Genomic DNA, 15,508 nt, shown 5'->3' with positions numbered 1-15,508 from the left:
GTGCTTGGATCGCGCACGTGCTGCTCCGTCGGGTTGCAGCGTTTGCAGCATCTTTGGTGGCTGCGTCGGCAGGTCAGTGCAAGAGGTGGCCCTACGTGTCCCCTGCGGCGGCCGTCCCGGGGAGTGAGTCTTCTCGCAGACCGCGGAGCCCCCTGGCCCGGGCTGGCCGGGGTCGGTGGAACTGGCCGCCAGCTGCGCGCCGCCTTCTCTGCGCTCCCGCAAGCGCGCGCGGGGACCGGGCTGGGGGCTGAGAGGTGGGCGCTGGCGCGGGGTGGGGAGGCCGCACCACCTGCTCCTTCCACTTTTTGGAACAGTTCATCCGCCAGGGGAAAGGAGCGGGCATGTCTGTTCCACCAAACTGTTTCGCCCAGTCTTTCGGAAAGCCATCTCCGGGAGGGTGGGTCCCCAGCCTTCCACAGGGGGCAGGCTGAGGTCCTCGCGTCCCCGGCTGCCGCTGGCCCCCGTGCTCTTTCTCCTTCCCCGGCGGGGGTGGACGCGAGGATGGCGACCCGCGCTCCGTAGAGCCAGCACCTCCCTCTGAGACCCTCCAGCTCCAAGAGCTTCCGGAGGTTTTCCCGGGGCGTCCTGGCTTTCCTCCATCACCACGTGAAGCCCAGACTCAGACTAAGAAGGAAAAGCTAACTCGGGTGGAAACTGACGTTGACAAAGCCTTTTGCTTTTCATAAGTTGACTGCTCGTGTTAGATACTCTCCACGTGGTGGTACTATTGTTGCCCGCTTTCTGAGGACAAGAGTTTGGGCAGGGGCATGGATCCAGGCCCATGCAGCAGGGCAGTGGTGGCGACTGGTCTTGAACCCAGGCTGGCCCCTGCTCTCCTGCGGAGGGGTGAAGACGACCTGCCCCCCTCCCCCCAGGCGAACTGGGGAGTTTCCTTCTTTGTTCTCTTAAGTACCTGATGGTATCTCTTCTCTTGAGGAGGAATGGAAAGAGGGTTTAGATTCAGCTGACCTGCCATTTGCCCTTGGTAGTTAATACCTACCTGATCTTGAACCGGTCACTTGATCCTGAAAAATGGGAAAAGACCCCAGTTTCAGGGTTGGCTGTGAGGGTTAAAACCTCTCCACAGATAGGAAGTGCCTGATTTTTCACTTGGGTCATTATGATTAAGAGGATACCTTGATTTAAGGGCTTAAAGACGAGACTGGCTCGCAAATGTGCCAGGTGATGGTTACAGCTCCATAAAGCTGAATCAGAGGAACACACAGGTGGGAGAACCCCGAGGAAAAGAAGGTGGTAGTGGTCACAGTCTGGGTTGGAGGTGAGCAAGGCTGACCTTCCTAAGAGTGGTTTCAAGAGCGCAGAGCAGGGAGCCATCACTTTGGGGAGCAGATAATGGAGGCAGAGAGGAAGCAAACCCTCCTGGAGGCCACAGAGCCTGCAAGGAAAGATGAAGGCGGTGGAGAGCAGGTTTAGTAGGCTTGCAGAGTGAGGGGAGAGAACCACGGGGACCGGAATGGACCGGGGCAAGAGCCCTGGATTTGGAGAGGACAGGTGTCTGCTGTGTCTCCGGGGAGCCTGGATCTCTGGTGAGCCCTGATCTCTGGTGAGCCCATTTTTTTTAAAGCTCCTCAGTTTTCCAGTATAAGACGGCCAGTGTCTCATTGGGGGATTCTTCTGCCCAGAGGAATCCAAGCCACCCTAAATAGTCACCCTAAATCTCAATATTTCAAATAATTAACAAATAATAAAACATAAACACTCAGAAATATATTTACAAAAGCAAATTCCCTGATAGATCCAGTCCACACGGGTTCTTAAACAATCAAAGACAAAATGTCTCTGGTGGTTTATTTAAGGGGGTACATCAAAGGCAGGGATAAGGTTTCAAGGACAGAGTCTTGCTTTGTGATGTCTTACAAGTTGATTGACAGGCAGGTCACACCCATCTCGGGTGCTGTGTGGGATCTTAGAGCTTGAGAGGGAAGTTCACCCGCATCAGGGGTCAGTCCCTGGGGGGAGTGCCTCTGGGAGTGCCCAGTGCCAGACCTATCCCCTCAGGAGGCTACTATGTGCAACATAGTCCACACACAGCCCACAGATGGTTGGTGACACTCAGTATTATATGTATATCCAGACCACTTCTTGAGGCTGGATCGTGGTTTTTTTTTTTTTAATATTTATTTTTTAGTCGTAGTTGGACACAAAATCTTTATTTCATTTATGTGGTGCTAAGGATCGAACCCTGGGCCTCGCACCAGCGAGCCCTCTACCGCTGAGCCACAACCCAGCCCTGAGGCTGGATTGTTTTTAAATTTGTTTTTCACTGTGGTTGCAATCCCAGGAGAGTCTTTGAGCACATGGACAGTCGTGTCAAGAGTGCTGACCCTGTCCTGCAGCTCCTTCATCTGACAGTACTGAAATTTTGAACTCATAAAACGCTGATTTCCTGTCCTTCCTCCCTTAGGCTCTGCAGACACCTTGATACGTGGTGTCTATGATGTCTGACTTCTCTAACCCAGGCAGGTGGGCCCTTGCCCTTTAGTGACAGCTCATCTCTTTCAGCATCATGGCCACAAGCCTTCTCTGGGCTGCACAGTCGGGGTCGCCTTCTTCTAAAGGCTGGATAAGACTCCACACTGTATGCGGACCACATCTTCATGCATTGGAGGGGGCACCTTTTATTGTCATACTTGAAGTGCTGCAGGCATTACTCATACAGCTCTATTTGGTCTCCATGACTAAGAATGATTAGAGCTCAGAGTTTTGAGATTATTTCCTATTAGTGAGAATATGGAGGAAAACTGAAGATGCATCCTCAGGAGAAGGACCTATTTCAAAGAGAACTTGAATATTCCTGGACCATAATGATCTATCTCCAAAACAATCATGGAATTCAGTCTCTCAGGGGGGAAAAAAAACCCAAGTAATTTTTTTTTTTTTTTTGCCAGAACGGGGACCTTTTGATTATTTGTAATATAGACCAAGTCTGATGTTTCCTGCTGCTGCTTAGACACGGTGTTTAGAACTAACACCCATCAGTTGCTGTTGGGGACCACAGCAGTGCTCACAGCTAAAGCCAACATGGCCTGTTTCTCTAGGAAGCCCGTCTATATTAGAGCCCCTAGTGCCCAGGTGCAAATCATCCCCGGAGCCAGCTGAGCCCGCAGCTGTATCCATCACTGCCTCTCTGATGGCAGGGCTGTCTCGGGGTCCTGCCCTGGTGCTTGCTGGAGATGGAGGAAGCAGAAGAATGGACCCCAGAGAGGCCTGAGAAGTTGCCCCATTAACTTGAGGGAGAGTCTGTTGGCCTTCATCCTGTGCAAACAAGTTCTCAGGAGGGACAGGCTGCAGCCTGTCATCTGATCTTTCAGAGGGAGGGATTAAGAATTTTCTTTGATGGTTTCTCTCTATAAATTTAACTACTAGCTGGAAAAACAAGTTTTACTTAATCATAGATGTTCTCAAAGTATAATCTGGGGAACACTGAGAATCCCCATGAACTTTTTTAGGGTTGATATGAGGTTAAAACTATTTTAGAACTATTTTTGAATTTTATTTAATATTAAGACCTTAGAAAGACTTGACGTTTTCATCCTTTCTCAGAAGTATATGGTGGAGTTTCCCAGAGGCTATGTGACTTGAATTTTTGCTCAATGGCTAACAACATGTGTGCTTGTGTACTCTTGTGTTTCTAGACGCTTCTAAGGTGGCAGCTTTGGGGTTACCAATATGTGTTTTCAGAGATGAACATAGTTTGTGCTTAGCGTTTCTGCTGTGTTTATTAGCTGTCATCACCAATATCTACTCCTATCTCTGTGACTTCAAGTCCCAGAGTTTTCCTGTATCTACATGGAAGAAAACAACAAAAAATACATACTTTCGTAGTCTTGGTTTGAAGATTTTCTAAATTTTTAAATGGTATCAAATTATTTCTGAATTTAATGATAATTTATTTTGAAACAAGGATATGAATGTATACATTTTATACTTAAGAATAATAGACTATTGGTGTACAAGAGGAACTGAATGTTTTCAATTCACACCTGTACCATCTGTGTCCCTAAAAGTGCAAACAAATGAAATGGACAAATCGGTAAGTTCCCTGACTCATGGAAGGGAGAAATTTACCCCAAGAAATGGGCAAAGCTAAATGAGAAGCGATGGAAATACTCTTTGCTTTACCTCTAGTTTACCTTCCAAATGGAATTGCGGAGCTGGTAGCATCATTTTGAGACCCATTCAGAGACCTCTAAAGAAAAAGGACTTGAATGGCTTAACTGTAGGTGGGTGAGCGCTGTGAAGCCCCAAATTATCCATTCCAGCTTTTCAGACCAGAAAATAAGCTATTGAAGTATCAAACAGCATAGATTGTTAAGTTGTATTGGCTGGGAAAACTCACAAAAAGCCTGATTGGAGGAAAAGGCACTAAAAGAAATCACCACCCCACTGCTTCCCTGTGTTAAAGTACCAAGATCTAGCTGTAAACATGAACGCTGATGGTGTTGGTGGTGTGACAGATGGGAGAGGTGTGTTTTTTGCCTTGCAAATGGAGGAATTTGCATTCATGACAGAAACACTTCTTTGGTGTAGCTCAGTGGCAAAGCATGTGCTTAGGATGCACAAGGTCCTGATTTGGTCCCCAGCACCCCAAAGTGTCACCTTCATTACCAGCTTTACCTTAATCCTGTGTATGGTTTCATCAAGAACACATAATTTCATTAAGTGTTGATTCTGACCGCGTGTCTATTTGGTGTGCCGGGTGGTGAATGCAAGTGCCTATAAAGCTCTTCTGTTGCCATCCAAGTGTGACAGATGCCTGGCGTGATGTGTTCATGGGATTGATGTGAGAGCTGAACTGGCCACTCTTCTTCATAGATGCCATTTTTGCTTGAAAGGTGAATGGCAAACATGGTTCTCTATACCTGGGTAATTGGCAGATAGATTCTAAGAAGGAACTAAGTGAGCCAGTCACTGCAAGGAGATGGCTGAAGTGTTTGCTGCCAACTCACCTTGTGAGCTTGACAGCTTCCCACTTCGTAGGAATTTCCCATTGGGATCAGTGGCGACACCAGCCAGTGTGACTTTCTGGTATAGAGAAGCATGTTGACATTGGTTTGGAAGATATGATGAATGTCCAGAATTATCTGCAAAGGCCGAGAAAACATTAGGCCCTTGCCCACTACTTTGTGGTGTTCTATTTTCTCTACGGGCTTCAATCAAAGCACAGAGATGGGAAAGCAGCTGTTCTCTGTTAAGACAGACGTCAGCGAGAGGAATGGACCAATGACATTCTGGGTCCTAAATGTTTTTTGCTTTGGAAAATACATTTTCATAAAAATGTGTATGTTAACATTTATTTTTAAATGAATCAATAAAAAGTTAAGCTTTTTTGGGAGGGTGGGTACTGGGGCTTGAACTCAGGGGCACTTGGCCACTGAGCCACATCTCCAGCCCAATTTTGTATCTTATTTAGAGACAGGGTCTCACTGAGTGGCTTACTGCCTCACTGTTGCTGAGGGTGACTTTGAACTCACCAACCTCCCGCCTCAGCCTCCCAAGCTGCCAGGATCACAGGCGTGCAACCCCGCACCCGGCAGCATTTTTTGGTCTTGATTTCTGTCAAGGTAAATATTGATAGATTAACCCACACAAGTCTCTGATTTTTGAGAGTGTGAAGGACTAAAGAACGTGAGCTGCTACCTGAAGAGCACCATGCACTGCTGAGGAAGGGGGACCCGTCGTGGGAAACGCGAAGTTAGGTGATTTTGTTGCTGTGGGGACATGATATATCCAGTTCACTTACATAAAGATGACTGCAATGTCACTATTGGCTTCTGAACCATCGCGTGTGGGTGACCCATTGTTGACTGGAACTTCTTTATCTGGCATGTGACTTAAATTCAGTGTGTCTATAGCAAGATAACAATCTGGACTTGGAAAAGCCCTGCCGTGTACAGGTGGAGGTTGTGAAAGGAACCCTGCAATGAGCCACGCGCAGCTGTGGTGAGACCTGGGTGCTGGGGGGCAGGTGGGCTCTGAGGGTAAAGGGGATAGTGCTAAGAGCTTCTGGGGTGGGAGGGGCTCACACTTCTCCCTGTGGGGAATGGAAGACTAACAGAGAGGTACCTATTTGGTATCTCAGGTTTGCTTTTCCTCGACTCTAGTCTTTTGAACTGAAACAAAACAAAAACAAACATAATGAGAAAACCTTTGGACCGTGGCCATTCATTATTTTGCTTTGGGGAGTTGGAAATTGTCCTTGAGTTTCAAATGTTCTGGGAAATCCAGTCATCTCTGGGCTTCCTCAGTCTCCCTTTCAACTTGCTGAAATGAGTCCCTCTAGGCTCAGAGTTCTTGCCTGGTCTCAGGTGCCAGCAATGGCTGCAGGGAAGATTTCCCACAGTGGGCCTCTGAGGGTGTTTGAGAGAGTCTTGGTCTTTCCTGTCACACAGCTGGTCCTTGACACCAGGCTTCGAATGTAAAGTAAAGCTAGGGATGTGCCCACAGCTGGAAGGTACTTGTGTGGCTCATTTAGGAGTTGACCTGGGTGAAGGACCTTGGGCCCTGGGTAGAGCTGAGGACCCAGCAGAAGCCCCTGGGATTCCAAGCACCTTTTTCCATTGTAACATTTTCATGCTTTTATCCATTTCATGCTTTGCTGCTGTGGCTTATTTTCCCCTTGTTTTACCCCCTTCTCTTCTCCCCCCCCACCACCCAGGGGGAAATGAGAGTGCCCTTCTTCTCATTCCAGTCCCCTGTCCTTGAGCTCACACACCATGGGAATGAAGGCATTCAGACTTCCAGGGTGGCACCAGAGATCTAAGAACCAGCCCACTCTGAAGTCTGGAATGCAGTGCCTTCGAATCACCTCTTTGAAAGCCCAGTTCCCCCTGGGGGTCAGGACCACAGCCCCTGGACTGGAGTCCTCTGTGTTTCTCCTTTGTTAGCAAAGCAATGAAACTTTTTTCTTTTTTCTCAAAACTGTCCTCATTTATTGGATTGGCATGGGGGGACAGAGGACGAGCTTTTAGTAAGACTGTGTGCTAAAGAACACCCCCCCCCCGGGGGGGCTCACCTGGGGTGTGAAAGCGCTCCCTGGAAGCTAGTCTTCTTTTGTTTTCCCTCACTAGAACCTGGCTCTGGGTTAGACTGCCAGAAATCCTCTGCCACTGAGACACTCAAGGATCACACTAGAAATAAAGTAGATGTGGTCTACTCTTTTCCCTCCATAATGCAAAATAGAAGATGGTTGGAATCTTAACCCAGTTACCACTTTGTGAGGGGTGGGACACCAGAGTTGGCTGCAAGGACTTCACCCTCCTGGCGAGGGGACAGCTGATGGCAGAACAGAGGTGGAGGTTGCAGGTCCACATGCCAGCATGTCACCCATTTGCCTTTAGGGAGTGTGGGGAGTCGTGTCAGAACCTGCAGGCAAGCCGTGGCTCTGGTTGACCCTGGTGTGCCTCCTGGGTGTACCAGTCAGGATGGGAAAGAGGAGCGATGTCTCAAGCCACACCTCTTGGCACCACCCAGACCTCTCAAGGCCAGGATTGATTTTGTGGGTAGAGCTGGACTGAATCAGATACATGCTAGTGATTTTAGCAGCAATGAGAAATGACTTTTTGTAAGGGACCCTTTCTACAGAGATGGCAGTAAAACAAAAACTGCTCACAGCTTACTCGAGGTTGCGGGGACCTTTTTCTCTTCACCATCTGCTTTTCTCATCTGGTTTATTTTAAAGATAATGTCCAAGTGTTAGTACCAGATTAGCAGGGCACCCTTATTTAGTCTGGGGCCTGTTTGTCGCCTCAGATGGTGCGGGGACAGGCTGAAGATAAACTGTGGCTCTTCTCAGTGCTGGTGGCTCTCTGCAGTAGGACCTGTTGTCAGCACTGTGAGGTCGATTCGGAATCTGGCCTTTGTGTGAGCAACCTTTCATGCCTTTATCGCAGGGGCCTGACTCACAGCAGGCCCTGGACTGGCTTCCTGTGGCCAGCTCAGCAGTCTCTTCATGCCAATCCTGAATCCCCAATCAGGGCTGTGCTCATTAGCTGAGGATCATATTGTTAATTTCAGTTAAGGATCTCATTTCCAGGGGCTGGAAGAAGGAAAGGTTACCTAGTGGACTCTGCTCCCTTTTCCTGCAGCACATTTGAAAAGCAAATGCAGATCATCAGAATGCTGAGGCACGTGGCTGTGGCCCGTGGAGCAGTGCAGAGGCCCCTCTGCAGCTGCTGGATGTCTGTCCTGCCAGTCCGATGTCTGGGCAACTCCTCTTCGCAGATCCCAGAGAATGCCAGCTTCCACTCTGCCACCTCCTCTGAAGCAGACCCTCCGCGGATCCTGATTACAGGTTGGATTTTCTCCCTCTTCCTCTTCTCCCTGTCTTGGCTTGAATCTCACCTTCTTGGTGCTGCTCTGCGTAGCTGCCTTTGGTTTTGGAACATGTGATGTGCTATCGTGTCACCAGGCCCGGGGCCTTGGGAAACAAGGCGCTGCAGCAGGTAAGTTAGCATCTGTCCTGGGACCTCATTGCCGTTGACCTCACTGTCACCAGATGCCCTACCTTGAATATGCCAGCCCTGATCCTGCACCTTCTCACTGTAGACTTCGTGCTGCCCCTGGCCCAAGCCCCGCTCTCATTTGATTGACATTGATATTTCCTCCTCCTCTGCCAGGTTTCTTCCATTGGCTCTGCATCACTGTCCTCCCACTTTCCTCACAGGGTGTGTGTGTGTGTGTGTGTGTGTGTGTGGTTTTCTCACTCTCTGCCACCTCCCTCATGAAGCATGTCCAGGGTTTGAGGGCCATAGTAATAGGAGCTGGCGGGAAATCCCTCTGTTCTGTCCAACTGCTGCTTGGGTGTCTCCAGATGTGCTCCCAGCTCCCTGGCTTTCCTGTTCCTAACCATGGCTTTTTCCCCCTCTACATTTTTCTATTGGTGCGTTATAATGATGCATTCTAGTGGGATTCCTGATGCCGTATTATCCATGCCTTTGTTAAGTCTGCAAATTAGGAAACTGATGCCATCCAGTTTTTACTTTCCTGGTGGCTCCCCACTGAGTGTTTTTTTGTCTGCCCTCTTCTCAAAGGACTTCTTGCTGCCCACCCCCCTTGCCCTTCCTAGCCCAGCTCAGTGAGAATAGAAGTGGGATTCAGATCCCACCAGAAGGTGTGCCAAGGCTGGTGGTGAATGTCCTTGGTACTTGAAGCACAGGAGCTTTGGCTCCTCCTCCCCCTCTCCTCTGCTGAGACACCCCCTTGGCTGGGGCATCTGTGTCTGCCTTGGCCTCTGTCCTGGCTGGGTGGCCGTCATTCCATGTTCTGAGTGCCGCGCCGTGTGGCACAGTCAGTAGCAGTGGCATCGGCTGAACCCAGGACTTCATCTCATCCTCCCAGGCTGAGGAAGAGTCGGTTTGTTCATGACATTCTGGGAATCCCTGAACTCACGAGGTTTCTGAAGTTTCACTATTGTTTTTTCTTTTTTGTCTAGGGGGTCTTGGCCAGTTGGGAGTGGGGCTTGCTAACCTTTTAAGGTAAGAGCCTTAAAGACTTGATATTTGAAACCTGAGTTCCTAAGTACAGTTTATCTCTAGCACCATTTAACCATCTCCTCCTTCCTCTTGTCCCTTCCCATTTTTAAGATGTGGCACCTATGTTGCTGCTTAAATCACATTTTGCTTTGCCTCCTGATGTCACAGACCAATGAGGCCCTTGACTCTTGCTCACACTGGCCCTCTGCTCTCTTTCTCCTATCTTAGGCAAAGTGGGACTCGTCCCAGATGGATCATTTGGCTTTTAGTTGTTTGGGGTCAGAGGGAAGCATTTTTAGAAACTGGAAAGGAACAGTGTGGGATTTGGAGAGAGTGGGACAAAACTGTGACCCTCTAGAGATGTAGCAGGACTTACAGGCGGCTTAGGTTAAAAACACTTAGCTCATTGACTTGAGCCTGCAGATGTTTTTTTACAACTTAGCATCTCGTTTCCATTTTGCATCTGTCTCCTTTGCTGGGGCAGTCACCTTGGATTGTAGGAACAAGAGGTCTACCTGATAAACATCTTGTGGTGAGTCAAAACCACCCTTTAGGGAGCAGCAACTCTCTTACCACTAACCCTGACAAGCCCCTCTAACCAGTCCTGAGACAACGATCAGCCGGACCACAGTCTGACCAGCACTGCTTGACTGGGCTCGGTTCTGGTTCCTTTGTCTATAACCCGGGAAGGGAGCCCAGGCCGGTTCTCCTGAAGACGGAGCTGGTCCTCCTGCTGCAGCTGTGCCGACTCCAGTCCTCTCCTGCTCTTCACCAGTCAGAGTCCACGTGTTTGTTTGTTTGTTTGTTTGTTGGAACAAGTGTCCAGACCTATCGTTGGAACTTTCCCTGAATTGGGCTTCTGACTTAGAAGTCCAGTGACAGGGATACTGGGGAGAACCCGGTGACAGACAGAGCGCTGACAGTGGGGTGAGAAGAGAAACAGAAGATGAGGCTGGGTGGGGAAGGGGCCTGAGCATGAGAGAAGCAGGGTGTGTCCCAGGTGAGGAGGAGGGAGGCTGCTTCTATTTTAAAAGATTTTTTTTCTTTTTTTTTGCAGAAGCTGTTATATCCTCCAGGTTGCTGACTTGTGTTTTGATTTTCCCTTTAGGAAACGATTTGGGGAGGAAAATGTGATTTTGTCAGACATAAAGAAACCCCCCAATTATGTCTTACGTCATGGTAAGTGATCGATAAGCCTTGCTGCTATATTTATCTTTAATTTTCAAAGTGTGGTTAAAGATATGGTTCATGGAGTCAGTGCGCGCGACAGCCCCTATCCAGGTATGTGGATCAAAGAAAGTTATCGAGACACATTGTGCCACTTAAAAGTATTTGATATTTCTAATGCTTTTAACCACTTGAATTTTTTTGATTTTTTTTTTGGATATTTTTTGATATTTCTAATGCTTTTAACCACTTGAATAGCAGCAGCTATTAAATCATTTGATGTTTCAAAATAATATCTTTTGATATAATTTAGAGTAATATCTTTGGAATAAAAACTTGGATTCCTGTCTTTTGAATTTTTAGATAACTTACTGGCTCAGAGTAGACAAACAGACCAAGTTCTGTGATGAGGAAAAAGAACTTTAAAAACTTGGAGATATTAATTGGGATGTTATAAGGTAGAATTGCTCTTAAGCTATGGCACGCACACACAAAAATACTCAAGCTCCTCTTGTGAAGTTGTCTACTGCCTCATAAGCATTCCATCCTGTCTGTCAGTCCTTCCTGGTTCAGAGTTGGCCTTTTTCTATGTGTCCTGGGCAGATTAGCAAGCTGCTGGGGGGTGGGGGTGGTCTTCCATTGGCCTTGAGCAGAATCGTCTCTGCCTCCTGTGTAATTAGATATGGAGAACTGACGACTTAGGATTCTTCTATTTCTTTTGAAATCTGCAGCTTGAAAGCAGAATGAGGTGACCAGGGAGCTGGAGTTGGCATCAGCAGTGACGCCTAGGGAGGGGGTGGCAGATGCCCAGTGGTGACCCGACTTCTTCCACTTGTTTCTGTTTGACCCCTGGCAGCTGCTGAACTTTTGTGTGCCTCAGGTTCCTCACTGGTTAAATGTGTCTACCTCCAAGGCTATGAGAAGGTGAACTACACTTGGTGCTCAGTTCCTTGTAGGAGCACCAGCTATTATTACCTGCGGATCCCAGCGGGATTCTCCAGGTGTGTGGGCTGCTAGGCTCCTCAGATCCCCACCTGCTCGCCTGTGTTCTGTAGGCCCCTTCATTTATGCCGATGTCCTGGATTACAAGCAGCTCCGGGAGATCGTGGTCAACCACCGCATCACCTGGCTGTTCCATTACAGCGCTTTGCTCAGCGCCGCTGGAGAGGCCAACGTGCCCTTGGCACGAGAAGTGAACATCACTGGTGAGTGTCCAGCCCGCCTGGTCCGCTCTCCCGCTCCTCACTCCTCGGTGAGAGAGGTTCTGATGACCCTGCCCCTCAGGGCTGCACCACGTCCTGGACATCGCGACTGAGTACCACCTGCGCTTGTTTGTGCCCAGCACCATCGCGGTTTTTGGACCTACTTCTCCCCGAAACCCAGCCCCTGAGCTCTGCACCCAGAGGCCCAGGACCATCTACGGGGTGTCCAAGGTGCACATGGAGCTCATGGGAGAGGTAAGCACCCCTGGGAGGCTGCTGCCCTGCGGCGGGTCTGTTCCTTCAGTTTCCTTTCCCACTCTGCCTGGAGTGACCGAGTGAGCACCTGCTGATTTCGTCCTGGGGCGCTTGCCCCTCCCCTGCCCCGCCCCCAGGGACGTTTACCTCCCTGCTGTGTTTGCCAAGTGGCAGGCACCTAAGGACCCCCTGTGGCCTGGCACTTCCTGAACGGTAAGTGGCTCCGAAGCTTTTGCTTGCTGTAGCCCTGTTCCTGAGCACCATTGTTCTAGGCGACCAGTGCCCGTAGTTATTGGTGATGACTTTGTGTTCTGGAAAACCTCAAGCTTTTTTTTTTCTTTCCCTACTCTGTCTTTATATCTCTATAGTATTTTTTTCTTTTTTTTGGTAGGGATTGAACCTAGGGGTGCTCATCCTCTGAGCCACATCCTCCAGCCCTTTTATGTATTTTATTTAGAGACATAGTCTCACTGAGTTGCTTAGGGCCTCACTAAGTTGCTGAGGCTGGCTTTGCACTCTCAGTCCTCCTACCTCAGCCTCTGAGCTGCTAGGATCACAGGTATGCACCAGGTGCCTGGCCTCTATAGTAAATTCGAGTCAACATCCGATCCTTTGGCTGCTGGGTCTGGCCATTGCTCTGGCCTCTGCCTTCCCCTCCGCTCTTTGCCAGGCTGCATGAGCAGATGAACCCTTCAGGCTCAGGACAGTGAAAGGTAGCAGACCCCTGCTGGAGGCTGGGTTGTTGTTGGCAGAGTTGCTGGGTCACCACGACGGTGATTCTCTGGGATAAAGACAGAAGAGTGTTCAAGATGAGTGAATGACTCTAGGAAGTTCTAAACTCTTCATTTTCTTTAGGAATATTTTAATATAGCTGTATGGAATGATATTCAGAAAAAGAAAAAAACTTAAAAAATTTTTTTGGCTGTGTTCTGATTTAAAGATCCTTTTCTGAGTCAGCTGTCTCTTTCTCATAGTACTATTATTACCGGTACGGGTTAGATTTCCGCTGCCTGAGGTACCCTGGAATCATTTCTGCTGACTCAGAGCCTGGGGGAGGAACAACTGGTAAGAAGGGTTTCTGATTTCTTTTATATGTAAGATAGGCTCACTTATTGCCGGGAAGCATCTTCTTGGTGGTGAACGGCCCTGTCTCTAGTGTGTAAGGAGCACCTGCAGTTTCTTTGCCTTCTCCCAGGTGTGTGCTCTTGTGCACAGCAGACCCTATCGACTTGCCCTTGCTCAGGGCACATGCAGGAGCTGGCAGTCAGCTTGGCATTGCCACCACAGTGCTGGGTGAGGACACTGCTCGAGGACAGGTGTGTGACTCGCCATGTAGAAGACCCCCATCAGCTTCCTTGAATACAGCCCTTGTTTCTTTCTTTTTTTTTTTTTTTTAAATATATATTTATTTTTTAGCTTTCGGCGGACACAACATCTTTGTTTGTATGTGGTGCTGAGGATCGAACCCGGGCCGCACGCCTGCCAGGCGAGCGCGCTACCGCTTGAGCCACATCCCCAGCCCCAGCCCTTGTTTCTTAATAGAGAACAGCTGGCTGGAATGGACCCTGCACATTGCACATTTGAAAAGGGCCTAAGTAGTGCTATTTTGGACTCAGGCGTGCATGACATTCAGCAACCGTCATGTCGGGGATCCTCCCCATACAGTGGTCCTGAGGTGTAGTATAAAAGCTGCTTGACAAAACCTGAGGGACTTTAAAGGTGACTTTGGTTTTGGTCACTTTAGAAAAGCTCCTACCTTCATGTGGAGCCTCTTCAAGTGTGGCTCAGGGGCCTCTGAGCATCCTTGAGATTCTTTCAAGGAATCCAGGGGTCAACACTACCCATACTAGTACAGGGACATTATTAGCCACTTTCCTTCCCCGCTCAAGCCACCATGGAGTTTCCCAGAGGTGTGTGCTACAGCAGAACAGGCTGAATGTGGAAGCTGGTAGATGCTTCAGCTGTCTCCTGCTAAACCCGAGAGTTTTGTTTCTTTCCTTCCTTCCTTCCTTCCTTCCTTCCTTCCTTCCTTCCTTCCTTCCTTCCTTGTACCAGGGATTAAACTCAGGGGCACTTAACCACTGAGCCACAACCCCAGCCCTTTTTTGTATTTTATTTAGAGATAGGGTCTTGCTAGGTTGCTTAGGGCCTCGCTAATTTGCTGAGGCTGGTTTTGAACTCACAATCCTCCTGCCTGAGCCTCCTGAGCCAGTGGGATTACAGGCGTGCGCCACTGCCCCCAGCTCCAGAGTTTCTTAAAATGTACAACAGATTGTTCTTCTCAGTAAACTTTCTTTGTTTGAAAATGATGTTCTTTTTCCCATAAAATATCACACATATCAATATGTAATAGGTTATTCTTGTCATTTTAGAACTTACTGGTTTACATTCTAAAAATTTTCATTTACCTATGTCAGACAGTAAATCTTGATAGAGCCTGCATGGGTCAAATCTCAGGGAGTCCTACATTTTTAAGAGCCTGAAGAGGTTCTGGGACTAAAACATTATAGAGCTGCTGCCTTGGTCCAAGAGGCTCCTGCATGGTTTTGACATAAGAAAAACCCACAGACGGATTCTCTTTCAGACTACGCAGTCCATATTTTCCAAGAGGCCACAAGGAGGGGCAAATTTGAGTGCAACCTGAAGGCCAGCACCAGGCTTCCGATGATGTACATCAACGACTGCCTCAGGGCCACTCTGGAGGTCATGGATGCACCCGCAGAGTCTCTCTCCATGAGGACCTACAACATCAGTGCCATGAGCTTCACCCCTGAGGAGCTGGCCCAGGAGGTCCGCAGGCACCTGCCGGAGTTCCAGATCACCTACCACGTGGACCCTATGCGGCAGGCCATAGGTGGGTCAACTACTGCCAACCAGCACAGTCAAAACTGAGCTTTGGCGTGCACCATGAGTCCTGAGGATGTCAGCCAGGGAAGGCCAAGGAGCATGCAGCTCTCACCCCAGGGCCGAGATGCGTGCTACAGAATTAGCTGCTGTTGAGCTGGTTAGCAGATGCTTTGATTTTTGAGATATGATCTAAGTGGGTAAAATGATTCCATTCCAAGGGAATGGCTCAGCAGCATCTTACAGATTAAATGCAAAACAAGGGGAAAAGGAAGCAACTGAGAAAGTATGGGAGCAGCCCTGGGTTTTCACATACTCTAACCGCCACTTTTTTATTTAACTTTCCTCGTTGGGTATAAGATTCCTCCCTTAAGAACTGTGAGGTTTTGCTGGGTACAGTGGTGCATGCCTGAAATCCCAGTGGCTCTGGAGGCTGAGACAGGAGGATCACAAGTTCAAAGCCTCAGCAACTTAGTGCGGCACTAAGCAACTCAGCAAGACCCTGTCTCTAAACAAAATTAAAAAAAAAAAAAAAAAAAAAAAAAA

The 15,508-nt window shown here is 48.6% G+C and overlaps 1 protein-coding gene across 1 annotated transcript in view; it reads left to right on the top strand.

The window, feature by feature from the left end:
- The first annotated feature begins 6 nt into the window (after positions 1-6).
- LOC107153864 (L-threonine 3-dehydrogenase, mitochondrial-like) overlaps positions 7-15,508 on the top strand; it is a 17,127-nt gene continuing 1,625 nt past the window's right edge. Inside the window, exons 1-8 of the mRNA XM_015499415.2 lie at positions 7-72; positions 8,109-8,314; positions 9,455-9,497; positions 10,603-10,673; positions 11,717-11,866; positions 11,946-12,118; positions 13,093-13,183; positions 14,703-14,972. Coding sequence (XP_015354901.1) covers positions 8,125-8,314; positions 9,455-9,497; positions 10,603-10,673; positions 11,717-11,866; positions 11,946-12,118; positions 13,093-13,183; positions 14,703-14,972 — 988 coding nt within the window. The 5' untranslated portion in view covers positions 7-72; positions 8,109-8,124. The remainder of the gene's footprint in view (positions 73-8,108; positions 8,315-9,454; positions 9,498-10,602; positions 10,674-11,716; positions 11,867-11,945; positions 12,119-13,092; positions 13,184-14,702; positions 14,973-15,508) is intronic.

Source organism: Marmota marmota, unplaced genomic scaffold (assembly GCF_001458135.2).
Source record: "Marmota marmota marmota unplaced genomic scaffold, marMar, whole genome shotgun sequence".
In the NCBI taxonomy this organism is placed as follows: Eukaryota; Metazoa; Chordata; class Mammalia; order Rodentia; family Sciuridae; genus Marmota; species Marmota marmota.
Note: the sequence above shows the minus strand (reverse complement) of the source record. Positions and strands in the feature narration are given on the sequence as shown.